The 20,361-nt window shown below is 37.7% G+C and overlaps 2 protein-coding genes across 10 annotated transcripts in view; both read right to left on the bottom strand.

Moving 5' to 3' along the window:
• Positions 1 to 318: 318 nt before the first annotated feature.
• On the bottom strand, positions 319 to 7,609 carry HCCS (holocytochrome c synthase). Of its 3 annotated transcripts, none has more exons than XM_075156350.1 (7): positions 7,522 to 7,609; positions 6,809 to 6,957; positions 5,936 to 6,084; positions 5,169 to 5,317; positions 3,918 to 4,037; positions 3,013 to 3,099; positions 319 to 2,758 (listed from the first exon to the last, which is right to left on the bottom strand). In XM_075156350.1, exons 2-7 carry the CDS (start codon positions 6,921 to 6,923, stop codon positions 2,560 to 2,562), a joined length of 819 nt encoding a protein of 272 aa, XP_075012451.1. In that variant the 5' UTR covers positions 6,924 to 6,957; positions 7,522 to 7,609; the 3' UTR covers positions 319 to 2,559. The 3 variants fall into 3 exon arrangements, with proteins under 3 accessions (XP_075012451.1, XP_075012453.1, XP_075012452.1); XM_075156352.1 differs by having other exon boundaries at positions 6,890 to 6,957; XM_075156351.1 differs by lacking the exon at positions 7,522 to 7,609 and adding an exon at positions 7,094 to 7,282.
• Positions 7,610 to 11,667: 4,058 nt separating this feature from the next.
• Positions 11,668 to 20,361, bottom strand: part of TLCD4 (TLC domain containing 4) — a 45,602-nt gene continuing 36,908 nt past the window's right edge. For 6 of the 7 annotated variants that reach the window (XM_075156341.1, XM_075156342.1, XM_075156344.1 and 3 more), the window contains one exon: positions 11,668 to 18,278. In XM_075156341.1, coding sequence (XP_075012442.1) covers positions 17,963 to 18,278 — 316 coding nt within the window. In that variant the 3' untranslated portion in view covers positions 11,668 to 17,962. The remainder of the gene's footprint in view (positions 18,279 to 20,361) is intronic. The other variant, XR_012674509.1, reaches the window with a different exon arrangement.

The following is a 20,361-nucleotide window of genomic DNA, read 5'->3' as shown; positions in this document are numbered from 1 at the left end:
TACTGCACGTAGAAATGAATTATTTTCATTTACACTTCAAGGATTATTTAAAAAAAAAAATTCCTTGCATTCCTCTCTTCAGAAGTTAGCCAGACTCAGGATGAATATATATGTCGTCATATGCTCTTATTCTGAAAGCTGCTCGTTTGGTTGGCAAACACCTGAATTTAGTCCTTGGCTTTTGGTTCTGTGTTCACCTAAATAAATGAGTAATATACATTCAAAGATGTGATTAGTTGTAACAGACTATAGTCTCATATGACACATGCAAGAGCTCATCTTAATAATTCGTACAGCTAAAAATATGATCACCAAATACCAAAGTTAAGAAAAGTATATTTATTTGATTCTCCTTTTTGTTTGATGACAAAGTAGTACATTTCATTAACAGTAACACAGAAAAAAAAACAATTTTGGATCTATGTGAGATGGAACATAACAGAAGACGGTAAACGCGTAAGTGGCATATGACACCTTTCCCCAGATTTAGCAGCAATTACCATTTCCATAATGCACTCAACATCACACTTCCAAAATCAACAAAGCAAACTCGTTCTTTTGAAGCTTCTGAAGCACTCCCTACACTGATGTACCTTTTCCATGTTTAGTTGTGAGAAATACGGAATTCTGCGCCTATCAAGTTACCTAATGTATACATAAACCAAGCAACCAAAAAAAAACCACCCCATAAAGCAGTAAGCCTCAGTCTTTACTGTTAGAGCAGAGAGGAGCAGCTCTTTCATGATCAGATATGCTTCATACAAGCTCACACACTTCTCATGTATCTCATATATACATTGCCTACTCAGATGGAGATTTTCTTTTGCCCCAAACTATTTTTCATTTATATATATGAATCACTAATAAGGTGACAAAGGATTGAGGAAAGTGGATAGGGGTAAGAGCGTGGTTTTCTCTTAGGACTCTGGACTTCTGGGTAATACTCATTCCTACCATGCAGGACAGTTGCCTCGGAAGTGGGAGCCATTCATCTCCATTAATAACTTAAAGTATGGAAGATTCCCTGAATAATTTTTCCTAAATGGGAAGTTACTTGACTTGAGGCTTTCCCCTCAGGGGAAAAAAAAAAAGAGGAAAAAAAAGCTTCCAATGTCAGTTAAAAATAATCACTTTCAGAAAATGAATGTGCAACTGGTTCCCAGTTAAGGTTGTGAAGTTTCATGAAGGAAGCTTCTCCCATTTGACAAGATACAACGTGATACTCTCTTACTCCTTCCCTTCCCAAGTGTCTTGCATGGAGGACTCATTCTCAAGAGTAATATATGCTGAAAGGGAGGAATAATTTAAATGTAGGGGTATGTGGTACCTGAAATTTACCAAGCCATGCAAATTTAAAGCTATTACAGTGGAAGACTTAAAAAAAAAGTTAGTTTCCCTTATTAAGCACAAACATTAATCAAATCTGTAAGCCACACAGCATTAATGTGCATCACACTTAGAAAATGCTCAAATCAACCTTATTTCTTGGCATTTTTTATAACCTTTTAGCCAAGTTATATACACATCTGTAATATGCCTCACTATAATCACTATGCAGAAATGTGTGTGACTGTGTAGTCATACATCCTTGTGTGATTCCGTATTGTATAAAAAACCATACTATGGTACAGCTGGTGAAGCCAAGATGCAAAATACAGATGCACTGCATGACAATTTCTTTAAACAAGGCTTAATTCTGTCCTGAATGCATTACATGAGACACACATTAAAGACATGAAAATACTAAAAGAATATAGTTTTCTTACTTCAGAAAACAAACCTTTTAAATACTCAAATAAATAGCCATTAAATAGAAATTTTATCTCCTTTTAGAAATGTTGTTTTAAAAGTAACTGACACTCATTTCCTGCTTCTAACAGATGTTCTTCTATTCAAAGACAAATTGCAGATTAAGGCATGAGTATATTTTCCTTTTCAACTTAACATACCTTTAAAAATACTCATACTACACTATACTTCCTTTAACAGAATAAACTTCACTAAAGTTTTCTGAGGAAGCATGTATTTGAACAGGTAAAGTGCCCATGTGAAAACAAATACACGGTTTTATATAGTTCATAAAACATGCAGTTTGAAACAGTCCAGATCTTTTACCCTTTATTCATCATCTAAGTATCCAAATACTGTAACTATGTGAAATGGTTTATGAAATTTCCAGTTTTCATTATTTAAGTAATACTCAAACCTCCAGTCAGAATCAGAAACCTAATGTATTTGGTGCAGCACTGGAGTCATGAAATGAAAAGAAGGCAAGCTTACGCAGAATCTGTGACGAAGTAAGAAAAGATTTTCCAGCTCCTAAGAAAATTGAGATACATGTTTTTGCTACTACAACTTTATTATTTCATTCAAAACACCATAAAGCATTGGTGTACTTAACAATGGATTTCCCCATCCTCCCTTCCCACTCCCAAAGAACAGTGGTAATGATGAAAATAATGACAGTTGCAGTGAACTTCTATTTCAAGTCACAGTATTCATTTATCCTTAGCCCAGGAGGAAAGTGGTTTACTTTTTGACTACACACCACAGGAGTAGTTATGAAGTCCACCGCCACCAAGCTACCTTCATTCTGTCCCACACAGCGGAGAGAGAGTCAAACGCAGGGCGAACGTCCAGGATAGTGAACTGGTAGTTCTTATCTACTGCTCCACCATCATAGTAATCAATAACGTATCGTACTTCTTTTCCACATCGGTCAACAATCCAATCATGTCTGTCAAAGGGAAGTTCATATCTGGAAAGACAGGTAATAGACCATGTAGATATTTCAATGGCTATTATGAACCTGGGAGAGGGAGTGGAACTCCTGTTTAAGATTATTTATTTATCCAGATATTGGCATAAGATCCCCACTAGTACTTCTATCTTCTGGTAATTGTAACTTGCAATTCCAGTTCTGAAACACCTTAAAATTAATTCTACACCATGTTTTCAGCCACGTCTCTACCCTCCCACCTCACTGGAAGACCACCTTTCCTGCCCACGTACCCCATCCACGAGCGTATTCTGGCTCTTGGTGAATACTCTTTTGCTTTGCCTCCAAACCGCATCAGTGATGGTCCACATGGACATTCCCTGAGGACACAATTAAAAAAGAAAATAGTTTTTACCTTTTAAAACAGTCTTATTTTAAGTGTTTAAACCACTATGGTAATTTGTTTTAGTAACCGAACAGGAGAAAGAGCAACAGTAAAAAATTAATTTCAAGTGATCTAAACCAGCTTTTTTTTTTATAAAAAGGTTTGAAAAGTCCCCCAGTTTCTGACAGCACTTACTGCTGGTATGATAAAGTACCTTTGATATGTTCCACACCATTGTTCTAACTTATCAACAGAGCGGTTCTCAGCAAATCTAATCCACAGATTTAATGGATTAAAGAACAGAAAACCATTAAAGAACAGAAAACCGTAATCCAAACTACTGTGTAACAAAGATCATGGAATTTCAAAGAACAATTTCTACATACAGAATGCTTAACTAGTCTGTCTCCTCTAGGAACAGGGACTATACTGACCTAAAAAGTAACAGTTTGTTTTACACCAGTCACTTTTAATCTAAGTCTCGTATCTTTTTCGTAACATAAAGATTTCAATTAAGTAATTCCCAAATAGATACAATAAGAAGTTAATTTGTCCAAATCCACATTATACACACACACCCCACCAAAATGCTCATCCGTTTTATCAACAGAGTAATTATTCAGTTCTAGTTAACCTCTTCTGGATAATCTTCCTCCATATTAATGAAAATGCAGGCTCCCACAAGACCATAACTTTTGAGACATATCAGCACCAGAATATTTCTATGAAAACTAAACAGACATTCTACTTTCAAAGAATTACAAAAGCAAGAGCTAAACCAAAAGATTTGCTTTTTGTTTCATATGTACGTACACAGCATGAAGAGCTTCCCACTTCAAAATCTCCTTCCAAGCTTGCTCATTATTTTGGTTGTGAATCTTAATAATGTTGGTCATGTCTTCACCTGTTATGTCATCATCTTTCCACCTCCACCTAAAAAATAAGAATTTGAAAACCGTTTACGAGCATTACAGCAAAACTACTTCACCTTCCTCTGCTTATCTGATGGGCTTTTGAATCAAGAGATTTAAGGTTTTATGCAAAGACATAAAGCAAGTATGGAAACTTCTGGCTCATCTGCCTAAGCATCTTGAGAACCACTTCATTTTCTGTGTAAAAGTGTAGTTCTCAAAGTCATCATCATAGAGATCCACAAATTCTAGTTAGCTAAATTAACAGCTCAACTGTTATCAGAGTGTGCAAACATCAGCAAATCCACGGTATTCATAAAAATACTTAGGAAAAACCCGACTTGCATTCCTAATGCACGGAAGTCCTGTATTCAATGCATTTTGAGATGTCTTTCATCTCTCTGACCCTGCTCTATGACTACGCAGTGCTTCCCTTTCAACAGGCATAACATTGAACACATTTAAGTGTTTACAGGATCAAAACTTGTGTGTTCAATATAGACTGCTTATGACATACTGTCTTCAGAACAATATTGATACATAGAACAAAGAATTACTACCGTTTTAATAGTAACCACCTTTAAAGTTGGTATGTTTGAGAATGACGAACAAAGAATTACACAAGAATGAGGAAACAGCAGCACAGAAGGTTTTTTAGGCCACAGGAGACATTTATCATTCAGTTAGATCTTGCCTACACTGAATTTTTGTGAAGACTGAAAACATCTACTTGTCAAACAATTTTCACATTTTTAGCAATTTTGCAAAGCCAAGTTAGATGTTCCCACAATCACAGAACTTTTACTATCAGTTTATAGGATTAGCATGAAGCCAACTGAGTTTGAAAGCTGGCAGTCATGCAAAGTTTGTCTATGCCTATGCAGTGACTTTTAAGAAAATTTTCTGAGCTAGTGGCAGTTGCCTGACATTCCCTACCATCTTGCTGATCACTAGAGGAGACATGGCCTTTGAGACCAGCTCACCCTTTAAAATAAAGCTGTTTATAAAAATAGTAGTTTTTAAAAGAGCTAGTTAATTATTTACTGCTTAGAGTCCACAAACTCTTAAATAATATGGAGGAATAATAACTAATTATATTACTTCATGAATTTCAGGCTCACAGACTCCATCTGATAATCCACAGTGTATTTACCCTTTTCTCAGCATAGCATTCCAAAACATTTGCTCTGAAGGGTAGACCCATTTCTTGTCAGAATGTGCTCTAGGAATGGAAGATTCTTCTCTAACAGTTGACAATGGAAATGGTTGATCTGGGGATGGCTGCTGATTAGGAGGAGGCATCTAGAAAACAAGGAGAATCAGTAACAAACTAGAGTATGAAAATTTTTTTATGTTACAGTGTTTGAGAGAAATCAAAGCATAATCAATTAGCTGCTACAAAGGTCCAGAAGTTCAGCCTTTATTTAAGTCCACCAAAATCATCTTTTTCTTTTGCAGTAGAACTCTTTGCACAGGTTTGTCACCTGAAGACTAAAGGAACCCTTTTGCCTAAACTTTAACTTTCAAAAGAGCAGTGCTTTTTGCAAATCAGAGGAAATCTTAGAGAAACCTGAATCAGAACTTATCCATACTGCTATTACACAGAACCTAAAACCCACTAATGTAGCATAAAAACCATGCCTGTAACTAACAAACAGAAATAGACAGCAAAAGATATTTACAAACTAGAAAACCACCTTTTATCAAAAAGATGTAAATTTGAAGAAGAGGATGTTAAATAAGATGTAACTTGTTTCTATACAAATATTTGTACACAAAACGAGAAAGAACAGTGTTAAAAAATCAAAAATAATGTTATTTGCCAGTTTCCACCTTAGACAGTATCACTATTTACATTTTGGGGATAGTATTTCAGAAGAAACAAGACTGAAGAAAACATCTGAAATAAGCAAAAGTTACCATATTGCTAGGATCTATGTCATCTTTCACTTGAGATGCACCAGACTTCACTGGACAGGCTACAAATTCATACGCTCTTTCTTGATGTGCAGGAACATCGTCTGTGTTCTCAGTTCTATGATCAGGAGTCTTCATGTGCATGGGACAACCTGAAATACATGAAAAAATAGTATATATTTTGCTACAAAATGAAAACTCTTAAGATGTGACAGGAAATGGAAAACAGTTCATTGAATGCTCATGTAAATACAAACAGGTATTTCGCTTTTTCTTCTGAGCTTTGCAACAGTTTTGACTGTTCTCTTTCCTGCATTTTAGACCCAGCACCATGGTAAGATCTAAGCTTCTTATGTAGTCCTTGAATTCTCATTCCCCACCCCATGCTGGCCCCTATACTGAACTGTTTGTACTTCAGATTTCCACAGCAATGTTAATCCAACATGTGTTGACTGTGTCCATGGAAAAGCTGACGTTCTCCTTCTCCACACATTCATCTTATTCCCCCCTTTTCCAGATGCATGTTCTCTAGCGACAACCACCTGTTCCCAGTTACCGTCTTTGTAGGGGCCCCTGCATCTCCCTGACCCTTTGGGGTGCACCACTTGATGGGAATAGATCTGCAGGACCCCTGTGAAACGTGACAATCAGGAGCGACCCACGGGTTCTCCAGGAAGCACCTACTGTCTCTACAGACAGCCTGCATGCTGTTCTGCTGAACAACTGACTTCTTTTCATGAAAAGTTACTTGAGAGTTATTTTTGCTAAAGGAAAAACTCAAGTTTTTATTTGTAGAATCTTTTTTTTCCCCCAAATATTTTTCAATCTGTTTTCCACGCAAAAAGTTTATTTCACTTCAGTGTCAAGAATAATTACCGCTCATTTTTTCCTGATGCACAGGACATTCTGAAGGTGGAGACGCCATCTGATGTTGCTTAAATGCATTCGGCGACTGACCTGCAGCAGCCGGCGAGGACGCAGACAAACCCATGGCTTCCGCACACCGGTCTTTTTAGATCAAGTTTCTAAAGAAAAAAAGCAAACATCCGTAACACAAAACTACACCGGTTATTTATTAAGGTGAATGCAAGCACAGATACGTTGCTGCATCACAAATTTAAAGATCAAATAAAAAATCGGTTTAAGTAATAAGCATCCAGCCTAAATAAAAATCCACCGTGTCTACCAGGACTGACAGCGGATGAGCTCGCGTGGGACACGAGGCGCGCGGGTTCGCTACAGGGAACACCCACACTAACAGCCGCCTGCCCGCCGCTCGGCCCGTCTCCTCACGCCCACCGGCGGCGGGGCGAGGCCGCGCGGCGGGGGGGCTCTACCCGAAACCCGCCGCAGCCCCGTCAGGCCCGCAACACCCGCCCCCCCGCCGGCAGGAAGCGCCTCACGCAACGCCGCGCGCGAGGCCGCCGCACCGTTACACACACCGTGACCGACCCCCCAGCCGGCGGCCGCGGGCAAGGTCAGGCCCGCCCCCCGTGCCCAGCCGGCCCGGCCCGGCCCGGCCCGGCCCCGCGGTGCGTGCGCCCTCCCTCAGCACCCGCCTCCCCGCGCCGCCACCACCTCCTCCTCACCTCAGCCCAGCCCGCGCCCCCGCGGCCGGCCCCGAGCGCAGCACGACGCCACACGCCCCGCCTCGCGAGAACGCGGCGCCGCTGGCCCGCTCCGCGCCTGCGCCGGCCGCCGGGGCACCGCCGCCGCCGGGAGGGGCGGGGACAGGCCTGCGGCAGCCCGGCCTCCGCGGGGCCGCCCCGCCGGGCCTCGCCTCGGGCTCGGGGCGGGCAGGCCGCCGTGGGGGAGGCGCCGGCGCCGTTCAAGAGCGGGGAAGGCAGGCCGAAGGCCCGAAGCAGGCGCTGTTCCGCCAGGAGGGCGCACCGAGGGCTGCTCCCGGCCGAGCGGCCGCGGCGCCGCCTGCAGGCGGCGGCGTTCAGCGGCCCGGCGGCAAAGGAGGGCCACTGGGGCCTCCTGTCCGCCCCCTCCAAGGGCAGGGCACTGCGGCTGGAGGGGGCACACCTTTTTCTGCACACGGTTAATGAATCCAAAACTGGGAACGGAGAGAGGGCGCCTGCCGGCTGCTGGTTTTTTTTTATGGCACATTTCAGACTACACAAGTAGCTTCAAAATTTGCCAACAACAGTGAATTTTATGCAACGTTTAATCTCCGTACAGCTGTGTTAGCATGAGGTAATGTGTGATCTTCAGTCGTGTTTGCGAAATCATTATCCCTTAAAACTGCAAGTAATTTTTTTTTTTAAAGTATAGAAAAAATACTGAATGCACTAGCAGCATGAATCAATATTGTAAAGCTGTGTCCTTTCTAGTATTGAACTTAGGAGATACTAAGGTTCCTTAAGATGGTTTTTAAACATCAACTAGTCAAGAAAAGTATCACAGCTCCTGAAGAGTTACTAAGAATAGTGCCTTATTTCAGTGCCAGAAGATGCAGTTTAACTATATGCTGAAATACTGTGCATAACGCTGCAGTTGATGATTCAGAAAATGGATTTTGCATCAGAGCGAGGAAGACTATTTTCATCCCATCCCTTTTTGACTGATAATAAAATCCAGCTATGCGGTAACAGCTGTAACAGTGAGTACAACCTCTGCAGGACTATTTCAATGTTCATCCCACAATGCGGACTCTCAATAGGCTGTCCAGTGCAAAAGCAGGTGGGGAGACACAAGACAAACATTATTATAAATATGTAACAATCAAAAAACATAATTTTTTTGTTTGAAACATCCTATTTCATTGGAACAATTAAAAATAAAGTAGGAAGGAATTTAAGGTTCAAGTGGCCCAGTTATTACATTAACTTGGGATGGAGAAAATCCAAATTCAAATCTGGAAGAGATTTGCACCCTCTGCATGTATTTTGGTGTAAAGAAAGAAATGAGTGATTCTTTCCCATTTCTTTTGAAAAAGATCAGAAAGATTAATAAAGGCAAATTCTAAACCACACTGAAGCAGTTCTAACAAGCACCATTTAAATTATATGACTACCTGAATTAAAAAACTTCTTTTATCCATTCCTCTCAAGAGTGCTTTTAAGAACATGTTCACATACCGTATTTCAAAATAGGATCTTTCTTATTAAGGAGGACATTGCCATTCAGTGTAAACATGAAATAAAAATACAAGTATAAAGCAGTATCAAATATCCATCCTTTCACTCATTTTTGCCCTTTTATAGTCTTTATTATGTAAGAGGAAATTGTTTCCTACCCTTTCTGCATGCAGGAATTATTAGCACAGCATTGAGAACCTGGAGTTAGGGACGGGGCACCATGTCAGTAACTGAGTCTCTATTATATGCCTTAGAAAACATTATGATTGCCTCCATCATTGCCCAAGTTTTAAGCATATTTGGCTTTGCTGAAATCTCTAAGACTGCATTCACAGTAACAACTGTGTAAGCAGCACTAAACAAGATACAATCATTTTAGTCTTCACTCGCTGCACTTGACAACACAAGATAATAAGAAGAGCCTCCTGCAGACTAACTGACATCTCTGCTTCCAAATATTTCAAGTCCATGGCAGAATGACTCTAAGGTAAAACACATTTTCGCTCTCTGATGTTCTCAAAGCAGGAGTTGATCCTATACCCTCCTCTCCAAGTACATTATGTTGTTGTCAGTATGCTGTGTCCCTGCTTTGCACCATCACACTCCACCAGAAGCAACAATTGCACTACTTATTAGTTACTGTATAGATAATAGTTTTCACCCTTTAAAAGATAAGCCAAGTAGCAAATACTTTTTCCTCAATGTAAAGCATTGCAAAGAATACCAAGGTCACAATCTCAATGAAGCACACAATCTACCCTTATGTATATTACACTGTGAACTCCAGAAAAGCAGAGCTGTCGTGATTTAACCTGGCAGGCAGCCAAATACCACGCAGCCGCTCACTCACTCCCCCCCGCCCCTGCAGTGGGACGGGGAGAGAATCGGAAGGGTAAGAGTGAGAAAAACTCGTGGGTTGAGATAAAGACAGTTTAATAGAACAGAAAAGGGAAAATAACAATGATAATGATAGAATATACAAAATGAGTGATGCACAATGCAATTGCTCACCACCCACGCTGACCGATAACCAAGTAGCGATCACTACTTCCTGGATCACACCTACCATTCATATACTGAGCATGACGTCACATGGTATGGAATACCCTGTTGGCCAGCTGGGCTGGCTGTCCTGGCTGTGCTCCCTCCCAACGCTTGTTTTGTTTTGTTTTTTTCTTGAGCTGAATGTCCTTGACTAGCAGGGTACTTAGCAACAACTGGAAACATCAGTGTGTTATCAACATTCTTCTCATACTAAATCCAAAACACAGCACTAGGAAGAAATTTAACTCTATCCCAGCCGAAACCAGGACAAGAGCAAAATAAGAAGATACTCACAACAGTAGTCCACCACCTAAAAAATGACAAATATCCACTGTGAAGATTAAATTTAAAAAAAAACGCCAAACTTAATGCAGAATTATCACACCCATACAAGTACAGAAAACAAAGTTTTCAGCAAGAACACAAAGAGTAATAAAAAAAAAATTAAATTTGGGAGAAAATGAAGAGCAACTTTGCACCAGAACATGACAAAGAAGTGGATATACAAAATACTTTCTATATCCTACATCTTAGGGAGAGGTATGTTTCTCACACTTTAAGCAAGATCTGTGGAATTTGTCAGGTTAAGAATGGCTCACTGAAAGCATCCCTTGTTCCCAGCCATCCTTAGTCCTTCCTTTCCACCATTCAGTGTTAAAAGCTGCCCAGTGCCAATATGAAAGCCTCCCACCAAGCCCCCATTGTCCTTCCTCAAGCAGTTGGAAATCTGACCTATATAGCATCTGACCCCAAATAACATTTCCAGACATTTCCAGTCACTTCCAAACAGACCAACTAGTTAATGAGTAGTTTTCTACACTAACAGTGTAAAACTGGTACCCTAAGAATATCATTTACAAATGGAACTAAATTACCTCTAAAAGATGAGAGGAAAAAAGTAAAAACCACTGGAATGCTTTGAGTTTTCTTCTAGTAATTTAACCATTGAGTAATACGAAAGAAAACTGAAAGAAACACAAGCAATTCCTGTGTTTGGAAGCCAATGGTTAAGATATAAACCAGCAGCAACTTCCTTCGAGGATGCTCAGAGAAACCTGTGAGTTTTACCATACAATTCATGGTTCCTAGGCATATGTTCACTGCACATATAGAATTCAGGAATTGCCACATTAAGGAACTTAATTGCCCGTTTTAGTATTCAGTAAGGGACTGTATAGTGCAACACATTTATAATACGCTGACAACAGTAGCTCTTTATCCCTAGAGCCTTCAGACAACTGTCCAGCTTATGTCCTGAAACATGTGGTATTACAACACAGTGCAATGTAATTATACTATCCAATATAAGTTCTTCCCCAATACACAACAAAATTTATAGTTTAAGTTACATTCCTGGCCCCAGTGATGTCCGACATAGAACTTCACCCTTTAAAAGTCCAGGCACCTGAACAACTGTGTGGCTCAGACCTCATACTCCCTCCCCACCCTTTTTTAAATAAAAAAAGATACGGCACGGAATTTCAAGACACCATATAAACCAGTTGTTTCTGAACTGAACCCAAAGAAAATTGTTCTTTCATGATGCATTCATTACAGGTACATAACCTATTACCATATTAAGAAAGAAAAATTCACAAAATAAGAAACTGTGTTCCTTTCCTTTATTATGAAGTACCGAGACCTTGCATACAACATGCAATTTATTGCTTATTGACATTATTGCATATATGAAAGGGAAAAAAAAAAATCAGCCAATATCATTTTATACAAGCTCCTAAACTGTTCAAACAAAATATAGAAATGCTTTACAATACACTGAAATGCAAACAAATAATTCAGAAAATTTTTTAATTATAAAAAGTAAATTTAAACCCATAATACTTAATCATTCGCCTTACTACAACTGATTACTTTTATCACTGATCTGTAGAATTGTTATATTGCATTTTTAAGTTCTTGTGCCGTGATAAGGATTGCTACTACAATCAGGCCACATTACTATTTGAATTTAATAATGCGATCCTGACATTTTGTGACAGTATTAGTATTTACTGCAAACCAGATTGTCAAGATTCATCAGAAATCAGTCTAGTAGAATTTACAGTTTTTGTCCTTCCTCTGCACATAAGTTAAATATATTTATGAAGCTTCTTTTTAGACAGAAGATTATATAAACATTTTTTAATTACAGGCTCCGTTACTTATGCCTAACTTGTAACTCATTCATTCCTAACAGTTTTTTTAATTTGGCTTTATATCGGGTTAGCTGTGCTTTCGTGTTAAATTATCCCACATATATAGGTATCTGTAGATATTAAAGGAAACACTGTTTGGTATATGCATGCTAGAAACAAGTCCAAGATATTTGGATGTGTGCATATTAAAGCGTGCAAATTATATAGCCGAGCTCATGATTAGCCCTTTTCCTCCTTTTCCCCTATCATATGATGAATTTCTCTTGTGAAACTGGAATAGGGTTACAATAAACAAAACCAATATATCCCGCGTTGCATTCAAAATGTTATGTTCTGTATTACAGCTTAGTATTAATATTTAAATGTTGCTTTCAAACCTAGCAAATTTTTAAAAATACCGGAATTTAAAAACTTAGAAGACAATTTACATGCAACATGTTCCACTTCGGTGCAGATTCTCATATACTTAAATATTTATAGGCTCATAAAAGCATGTCCTGTCCACAAGACAAGTACAATGTTTGACATCCCACGCATAGATTAAAAATAAAGATACACTACAGAATATTTTATTTGCTTTTATATTTTCAATTTCAGTAAGTAGGAAGTTATAAATAGCACACTGAATCATTATATGGTTGATACCAAGCCATGCTGAACTCTTCATAATTCACTCTCTTAAAGACATTTCCTTTACATTACAACTAGGTTAAAAATTTATACACATCGTTACAATCAGATGCCCTCTCAGTGCAGGACATCACACAACGAAACTGATCTCAGAAGAAATTTTGCCAAAATATTTCTTATACCAAACAATACAATTTATTCTTCATAGCTACCTTCCATTCTTTACTGAGCTATAAAGTGCTTGGTTATTATAAATAGAGGAAGAATGTCAAAGGAGGTAGCTAGTAGAGATTTGTAATGGATAAGAAACCTTACCAAGTGTTACCACCTAAAAGTACGATTTGATGCTTAATCCCAGATCTCTAAAGATCCCAAGCAGCACATCTTTCATCTTCTCTACCATAAAAAGAACTTTTAAGTTGCTTTCAGAAAATCCTAAGACCTTCACCTGTCCAATAAAGAGATTTTACCCAGGTTTGGATGAATGTTAAAGTTCATAAATATTTCCATTTGACTGCTGTCAAGATCTCAGCAATGAAGTACTGCTCTTTTTCCAGCTGTCAAATATATTCCATAGATAGAGACACTCCACCAGGAACAAATCCTTCCTCATGAAGTTCCTCATAGCCAGATAATGATGTTGTACAGCAGGCTATGAAAAATATGAAAAAGGGCTGCCCATACTTTTCAAAGTCTTCTACACTTGCATTTTTTTAATCTGAAAATTCTAGTCCCTTTCTGTTTGCTTTATTGATGGCTTTCACCAGCAGCCAACACTGCACCAGATCCTAAGCTGGAGTAATTGTCAAGCAGCCCTTTATTTTTCTCTGAATGGCTCAGCAGAAGCATCACAAAACAATTTTACAAACTTTTCTGTTGAATGATCTTTTATGGAAAGCTTGTATGTACACTTAAAACACACAAGTCCATGAGAAAAAGTCCTCTTCATACAGCAATCAACAACTGATAACCCATTTTATACCGCTTGAAAATTAATTAAAGTTTCATTTCCCACTGTGAACAGAGATATAGAAATACCTAAACTTTCTGCTACGTATCAGTCTGCTGTTGTCCCAACCACAGCAGCAGGAAGACATCTGGATCTCTGTACTTGTGTTCTCAGTCTCCTCCACCTCTCCTTTTTAAACCTGCTTGAACGCGTTTGCTCACTTGTGTAAGCTTTTACTCTTAGGTTAACATTAGTTCTGCAGTATGACTAATCTTCTCCCACAATTTTCTAAGTAAAGATGGAAGTAATTCTCTTCCAGACACTTTAATTAATTTAATTTTTAATAAATTTTAATACAAAATCTGGAATTGTTAAAAATTTATATATACAGTCAGCTCCCCTCATTATTCAATAGATTTTATTTTTTAAGCAATTAAGTTATTAAATTATTGAGCTCACTCAAGATAGCATGTATAGAGGTAGAGTAGGCTTCAGAGATGTAATTCTTACCACTGAAAAATGCACACAGATAACCCATAAAGCATCTCTGTAGTGTAAGGCTCTCGACTTCATTAAAATCCACTGGAACACTCACTGAGAAAATGAGCATCTGAAGTACATTTCCTCTCTGCAAGTACTGTATCCATAAATCAATTATAAAAGCAAAACGTAACCTACCATTCCCCTGTAGTAGTTCTGAAAGTGGTATTTACTCATCTTTTGATGAAAAAGTAAAGCCATAAAAAAGGGAAACTTGCATTCCTACATACAGCCTTACCAGTACAAATAGACTCACCCATGACCATCGTGCTAATTTTATGTCACCTGGTATTGAAGAATGTAAAAGAAAAGAAGAACAAGATTTCTGAGCATTTTTTACAAGATTAACTCCTTCCATTCAATATATCCATGGCAAAGACACCTGGTGACATACCAAGAATCTGCTTTTGCACTAAACAATGCATCTGTTAAAAATAGAAGTTTTAAGCCACTAATAAGATAATATTACATTCTAAAGGTAGCATTTATTACTATGCTACTTATCATGCATTTATTTTTTGCATAAAAAAAGAAAAGACACAAGCTTGCAACATTAAATTTCATCAATATTTCACCACAGTTTTTAAATTAATAAAGTGCAATTGAAAAATTGGTGCTGCAGCTATCTAATTTGCTGTATTATAAGCTTTTAATGGCAGGTAAAAAGTGCCCTATATTAATGTATTCAGTACATCACAACTTTGCAGACTGTTTACTACAGTCCTTGCGGAATATACAAGTGTTAATAACTTTTTTCATTAGAAAGTTGTCTTCTGACACATAATAGATGCACCAGGACTTAACTGTAATACATTAAATTAACAAATTAGAAAATTGAAACCTAGTGCATTGCAAAATATTGTTTTAATTACACTAATTTTGTACAGCAATCCAAAATTTACACGTTTTTAAATAATTATCCCACTGCCCTTCCATTCTGGATTGTTGCCCAATGTGTATTATGCAGAGGGTTTTATTTTTCCATCTGGTTTGAACTTAATTTTATTATAGCTTGACTTTCTTTTTTTTTTCGCCCTATCGTCTATCTAGAAGTGAAGGAAGCGGACCTTTTCAATTAATGTTCTCCACTGAAAACAAAAAATATAAAATACTGAAATATTAAAGATTAATGCTAAGAAGGGATGAATTTCAAAAAGTTTTCATGAGTTACTACCTTAAGAGTTGCACCAAATCGTCTGCCTTATCAGGTTTTTTTATCCTACTTCCTGAATAACAAAAGCTTTTACTTTCAAACATATTCTCCAAAATATTTGAATTTACAAATTTAAAATTTATTGTTCCTTTCTAGGAACAAGCTATTGCAAAATGACTTCCTGATCTAGTAACTTAAAAAGCACAAGAAAAAAGTATTTCACTTACACCTTTCAGTCATAAAGGTGATACAAACCTTTGTACGTAGCCTGGATTTTGCATTAGATACACTGAAACCATTATTTTAAAAGATACCAGGTTCTGCAAATTGGTATAAAAGGGAGCCTGTTTCTTTCAGCAAAGCAGGTCAGAGGATCAACTCACAAAGACTATGGATTTACTGGTACCCAAGTACGGTACTGTGCTCACTCAAATCATAGAGCTAAACAGATTAATTGCTAACTTTCCCAAGGCATAAACAGATCTTTTGTCTGCAGGCTTGTGAAGTATTAAAAAGCACAGAATCTAAAAAAAAAACCCAGAAGTATTAACAATCCTTGATACCTCCCTTAACAAGGCAGGATTGGGAAACAGTTTTGGAAGAATGTCTGCCCAGTTAAACAGCGGAACTAAGCTTATAAAAGTGCGTATTACGCTAGCCCAAACAATATTCCCTGGCATCATTTTAACTGGGGAACTAAACTCATGACATCCACCTTGAGTTGTAAGGCATTTCAGCCTATGCAGTCCTCTTGGGGTCTTACCGACATCCGATTCCTGGAAGATGGGAACGCTGCATCCCTCACCCGAAAGCACAGTATTGGGGCACTCACACCTCTGACTACAGAGGGGAGAGTTCATGTCCCCCAGCTTCATTAAGGGAACAGGACAAGAGGAAAACTAATTATCCTACACAGGGTAAATGTTTTATCTTTTTGTTCAAAAATAAATTGCTTAAACAGTCTGCTACAATAATTGGGATGTGCACTAAAGTACTGAGTGAAAATGGATACTTTTAGCATACCTTACCAGAAGGTAAAACAATTAACAAGTAATGTCAAAAAACCCCACAAACAAACAAACAACAACAACAACAAAAAAAAACAAGGAAAAAACCAGAAGTTAATCAGTCCCAATTCAGATATGGTTTAAAGTAAGCAAAATAAAGCCAAACTACCCACAAATACAGCTCTCAAAATCATTTAAAAATAGAACAAAACCCAGAATTTCCTCAAATTGTATTATAAAATAGATCCTAGACTATTCCTAGATGGTAAGATTCCTTTCTGATGGCCTCCAAACCTTTAAGTTTGCAGAAGAAGGAACAGAGTACCTATTGACAAATACCCGGTTTAAAAAAACCAAAACGTTGTGCCTACTGAAGTGAACTGTCATTCTACAGAATTACCATACAGCTTTACAGAAGTTTGGCACAGTTAATTCAAGAATGTTTTTAGTCAACACCTCCGATTTCCGATGTGATTAACAAGGAAAATGTGACAAAAAACCTCAACACTTCATACCAAATGGGTCATTTCTGTGAGAAAAGAAAAAAAAGTATTACTGTAAGTTACACATCACATATACAGAAGAATTTTATCTCTTTACAATTAAACTTCGCATCCAAATAGCCAATGGTTAAACTCTGAGGAGAGTTGCAGCACTTTTCAAAGGTAGTAGCAGCAAAGGAAAAAGCACTCCAGTAAGAATTATGCTGTTTCCACACATGCTAACTTACGAAAAAAATTTCCACGGGCAATTTAGGAGATGTACTATTGCATGTAATCTAAGACAGCAAAAGTGAATTCTTCCCATCAAAATCAGAGAATTTTAACAGTTTTTAAGATGTTCTGTAGTCTTATAATACAGCATTTTAGATAAAATTATTTCATAAATTTCCCAAAATGGTTTGCATTCATATAAGGCAGAACAAAGAGCAGTAAAAGACTTCACAGAATCAAAGCTAAATTTTTAGCTTTTCTTGCAAAAATTACAAAGTTGTCAAGATTGAAATCTTGATTGCTATTCCTAGAAGAAAACATAGAAACATGCCAGGAAAATTGCACCATATCGGGAGTTTGGGGAGGTTTTTTTGTTTTCTAAAAAAAGAGAGATGTCAGTATTCACTAGATTTATAAAACACATTAATCTGAGAAACCTGAGTGAAACACTTCAAACACACTGGTGGACAACAAGCAGGTAACCAGTCTGCTCCTTTCTAATTTCAATAGCTTGTAACTGCTTAGAACAGACACGTGGAACTCATTTGTGTGAGCTTTTGCTTTTATTCCTCACCAGACAGGATCCGTAAAGCGTGGCCCTGGGTGTGCAGGCAGTGTGGCTAGGGAAAGAGTAAGGTCAGTACAGAGGTAATACCTTGTTTCCTTAAGAGGAGCATTCCATGGCAGAAATGTGCACTGTTTCAGTGAACCCAAATTATTTTCATAGCAGAAATTTCATTTTATGCATATGATTTCTAGTCAGATTTTCCATTTCTATGAGTTTTGGCTTCCTTGTGTCCAATAAGACAAATGACTTTGTAGCATCCTTTTGCAATTTTGATCATCCACATCACGTTCATAACATCCAAGACAACGCTTGAGATAATCCAGGCACTCTGGGCTGCGAATCCTAATCTCTGGAAAGCCTCTGTTCCAAATGAAGAAATTACATGGCTGTAATATATAGGCATGACGGCAATCCTCACCACGAAGAACACAACTGTCATCAGCACACCGTTGATGATGTTAGCCTTTGAAGATTTGGGATATCCCAGTACTTCAAAAAACCACCTGCAAAAGAAGTGTTCACAGATACCGGGCAGACTTGAAGCCATCTCATTAAAAAAGGATTTTATTTCACGTTTTTTTTAATTAATAATTTGATTTATTAATTGCTTCTACACTTCTCATTTTTAAATTATTGCACAGTGTCTTAGCTTAGCTGCAAATTCTTCTGCTTGGCTGCATTTTTTTTCCCACACTTAAGCAGTGTGTGATATCCAGTACATTGCAGAATAACATGTAGAAAATCCTGATTTGAGTTGTAAACCAGTTGACAACCAGTGTGCATTTCAGTGACTATTGTGTAATACGCTGTAATTCAAATTCTCTTTTGAAATGATAAATACAAATTTATTACTTGTTACTATAGTTTGCACCACTGGGCAACTAAAATTCAATTTGTTTCACTGAAAGCAATTCTAGCATTGTATTTGGATATAGTAATCTAGATGGAGCTCTAATTTCCAGTTTCTCACATTTGGGATTTTCTGACTGCTTCTGTTCAGCCCGAAACCAGAACTTCAGAACTAGACATTGTAAATGGCACTGGATCATGTCACAGCTAGGTATGTTACGCAATGAAAAAGATAAATCTAAAAACCCCCTTACCCACTACTACTACTGGGTCATAAGTGGTCTTTAAAGAAAAATTCTTGCATATTAATTCCTTAGTAGATAGGCATAACTTATATATTGCCTAGCACACAGAACCTGCGGATTGAATTCCTAGAAAAAGGAACAACAAACTCCTCTAATTCTTTATCATTCACATTTAAACCAGAATAAACGCATGGAAAATTTGTGCAATAATGGCAGGTTAAAGACAGGACCAGAGGAAAATTACTTAAATCACTGTATTCATGATGGGGGATGGGGAGGGAAGTGGAATAATCAATTTATTTTCAAGAAGATATGAGGGCAAAACGATTTAACAACAGTTCTAAAACTGGTTTTAAAAGTAATCTTTAATTTAATTACCTACAGATTACAACCTAGGTAATTACAGAAATACTAAAAAAAATTGCCAGACATCCAGCTCTAACAGAAATACTCCAGGAATTCATTAAGAGTGCAACCGAGACAATTAAAATCCAGGCACTCCAGGTGGCAGTCCATCCTGGAAGTAGGATACCTCACCACAGAAACACTTACTGGGATGATGAAGAGAGAGACCTGATATATTTGGTCAGACTAACCATCAGAGCCTGTACTTTCGTTGATATATACAATGCAGATTCCAAGAGTAATATAAAATAAGGTTTTAAAATATACTGCGATGTGCCAATATAGATAACTGTTAGGAAAAAAGGTAACTGGACATCTGCTTAGCAACTTCCCTCTCCCAGCAAATTCAAAAAAATAGAAGTCAGTAAATCATAGTTATCATTACAATTTTACCCACCACAGTTCATAATTAATTGCATAAATGCTGATACTAACATTAAAAGATCTAAATGCTTGGCATGGAGACAACCTCCAATTAGATATCCCTAACAACACAGACAGGAAATACAAAGAAAACACCACAGTTCTGACATTAGAATATCATTTTATACTTTAATAATAGCTTTTTTGGTAATACTAAGAATGCAAACAAGAAACATAATGTAAGTCGTTATCATTATCCACTAGTAACTGTCTTAAGGGTCTGGTTCTCTTCAAATTTAATGAATAAAACCCCAAACATTCATGCACTAATGAGATGACATTCCTTAGTACAAGGGACTTTATTATCTCCTACAGAGATTTCAGTTTTTCTGAGAAAGCAGTAAATGTGGGTATTCAAAGATACATGATCTCACCATAGGCATTTTAGAAGTATAACATATATTACTTTTAACAGCCAGATGTATCACGATACTTCTTAATGCCACAGTCTGAAAGGTAAGCATCAGTATAGGTACCACTTAAACCCAAGATGAATTCCTGTCTTGGTAGAAGTCAGTTGGGAGAACGGCCGTTCACTAGGACATGAATTCCAATACAGAAACCTAGAGTATAATACCGTGTTTTTTCATGTTCTTACTCTCCTCTTCCTTTTATTACTAAAATAAGTTTAAAGAAGTGTTTATTTACTCCCCAGTTTCTCTGT

Source organism: Calonectris borealis, chromosome 8, assembly GCF_964195595.1.
Source record: "Calonectris borealis chromosome 8, bCalBor7.hap1.2, whole genome shotgun sequence".
In the NCBI taxonomy this organism is placed as follows: Eukaryota; Metazoa; Chordata; class Aves; order Procellariiformes; family Procellariidae; genus Calonectris; species Calonectris borealis.
This window is presented reverse-complemented; position numbering and strand designations above follow the sequence as displayed.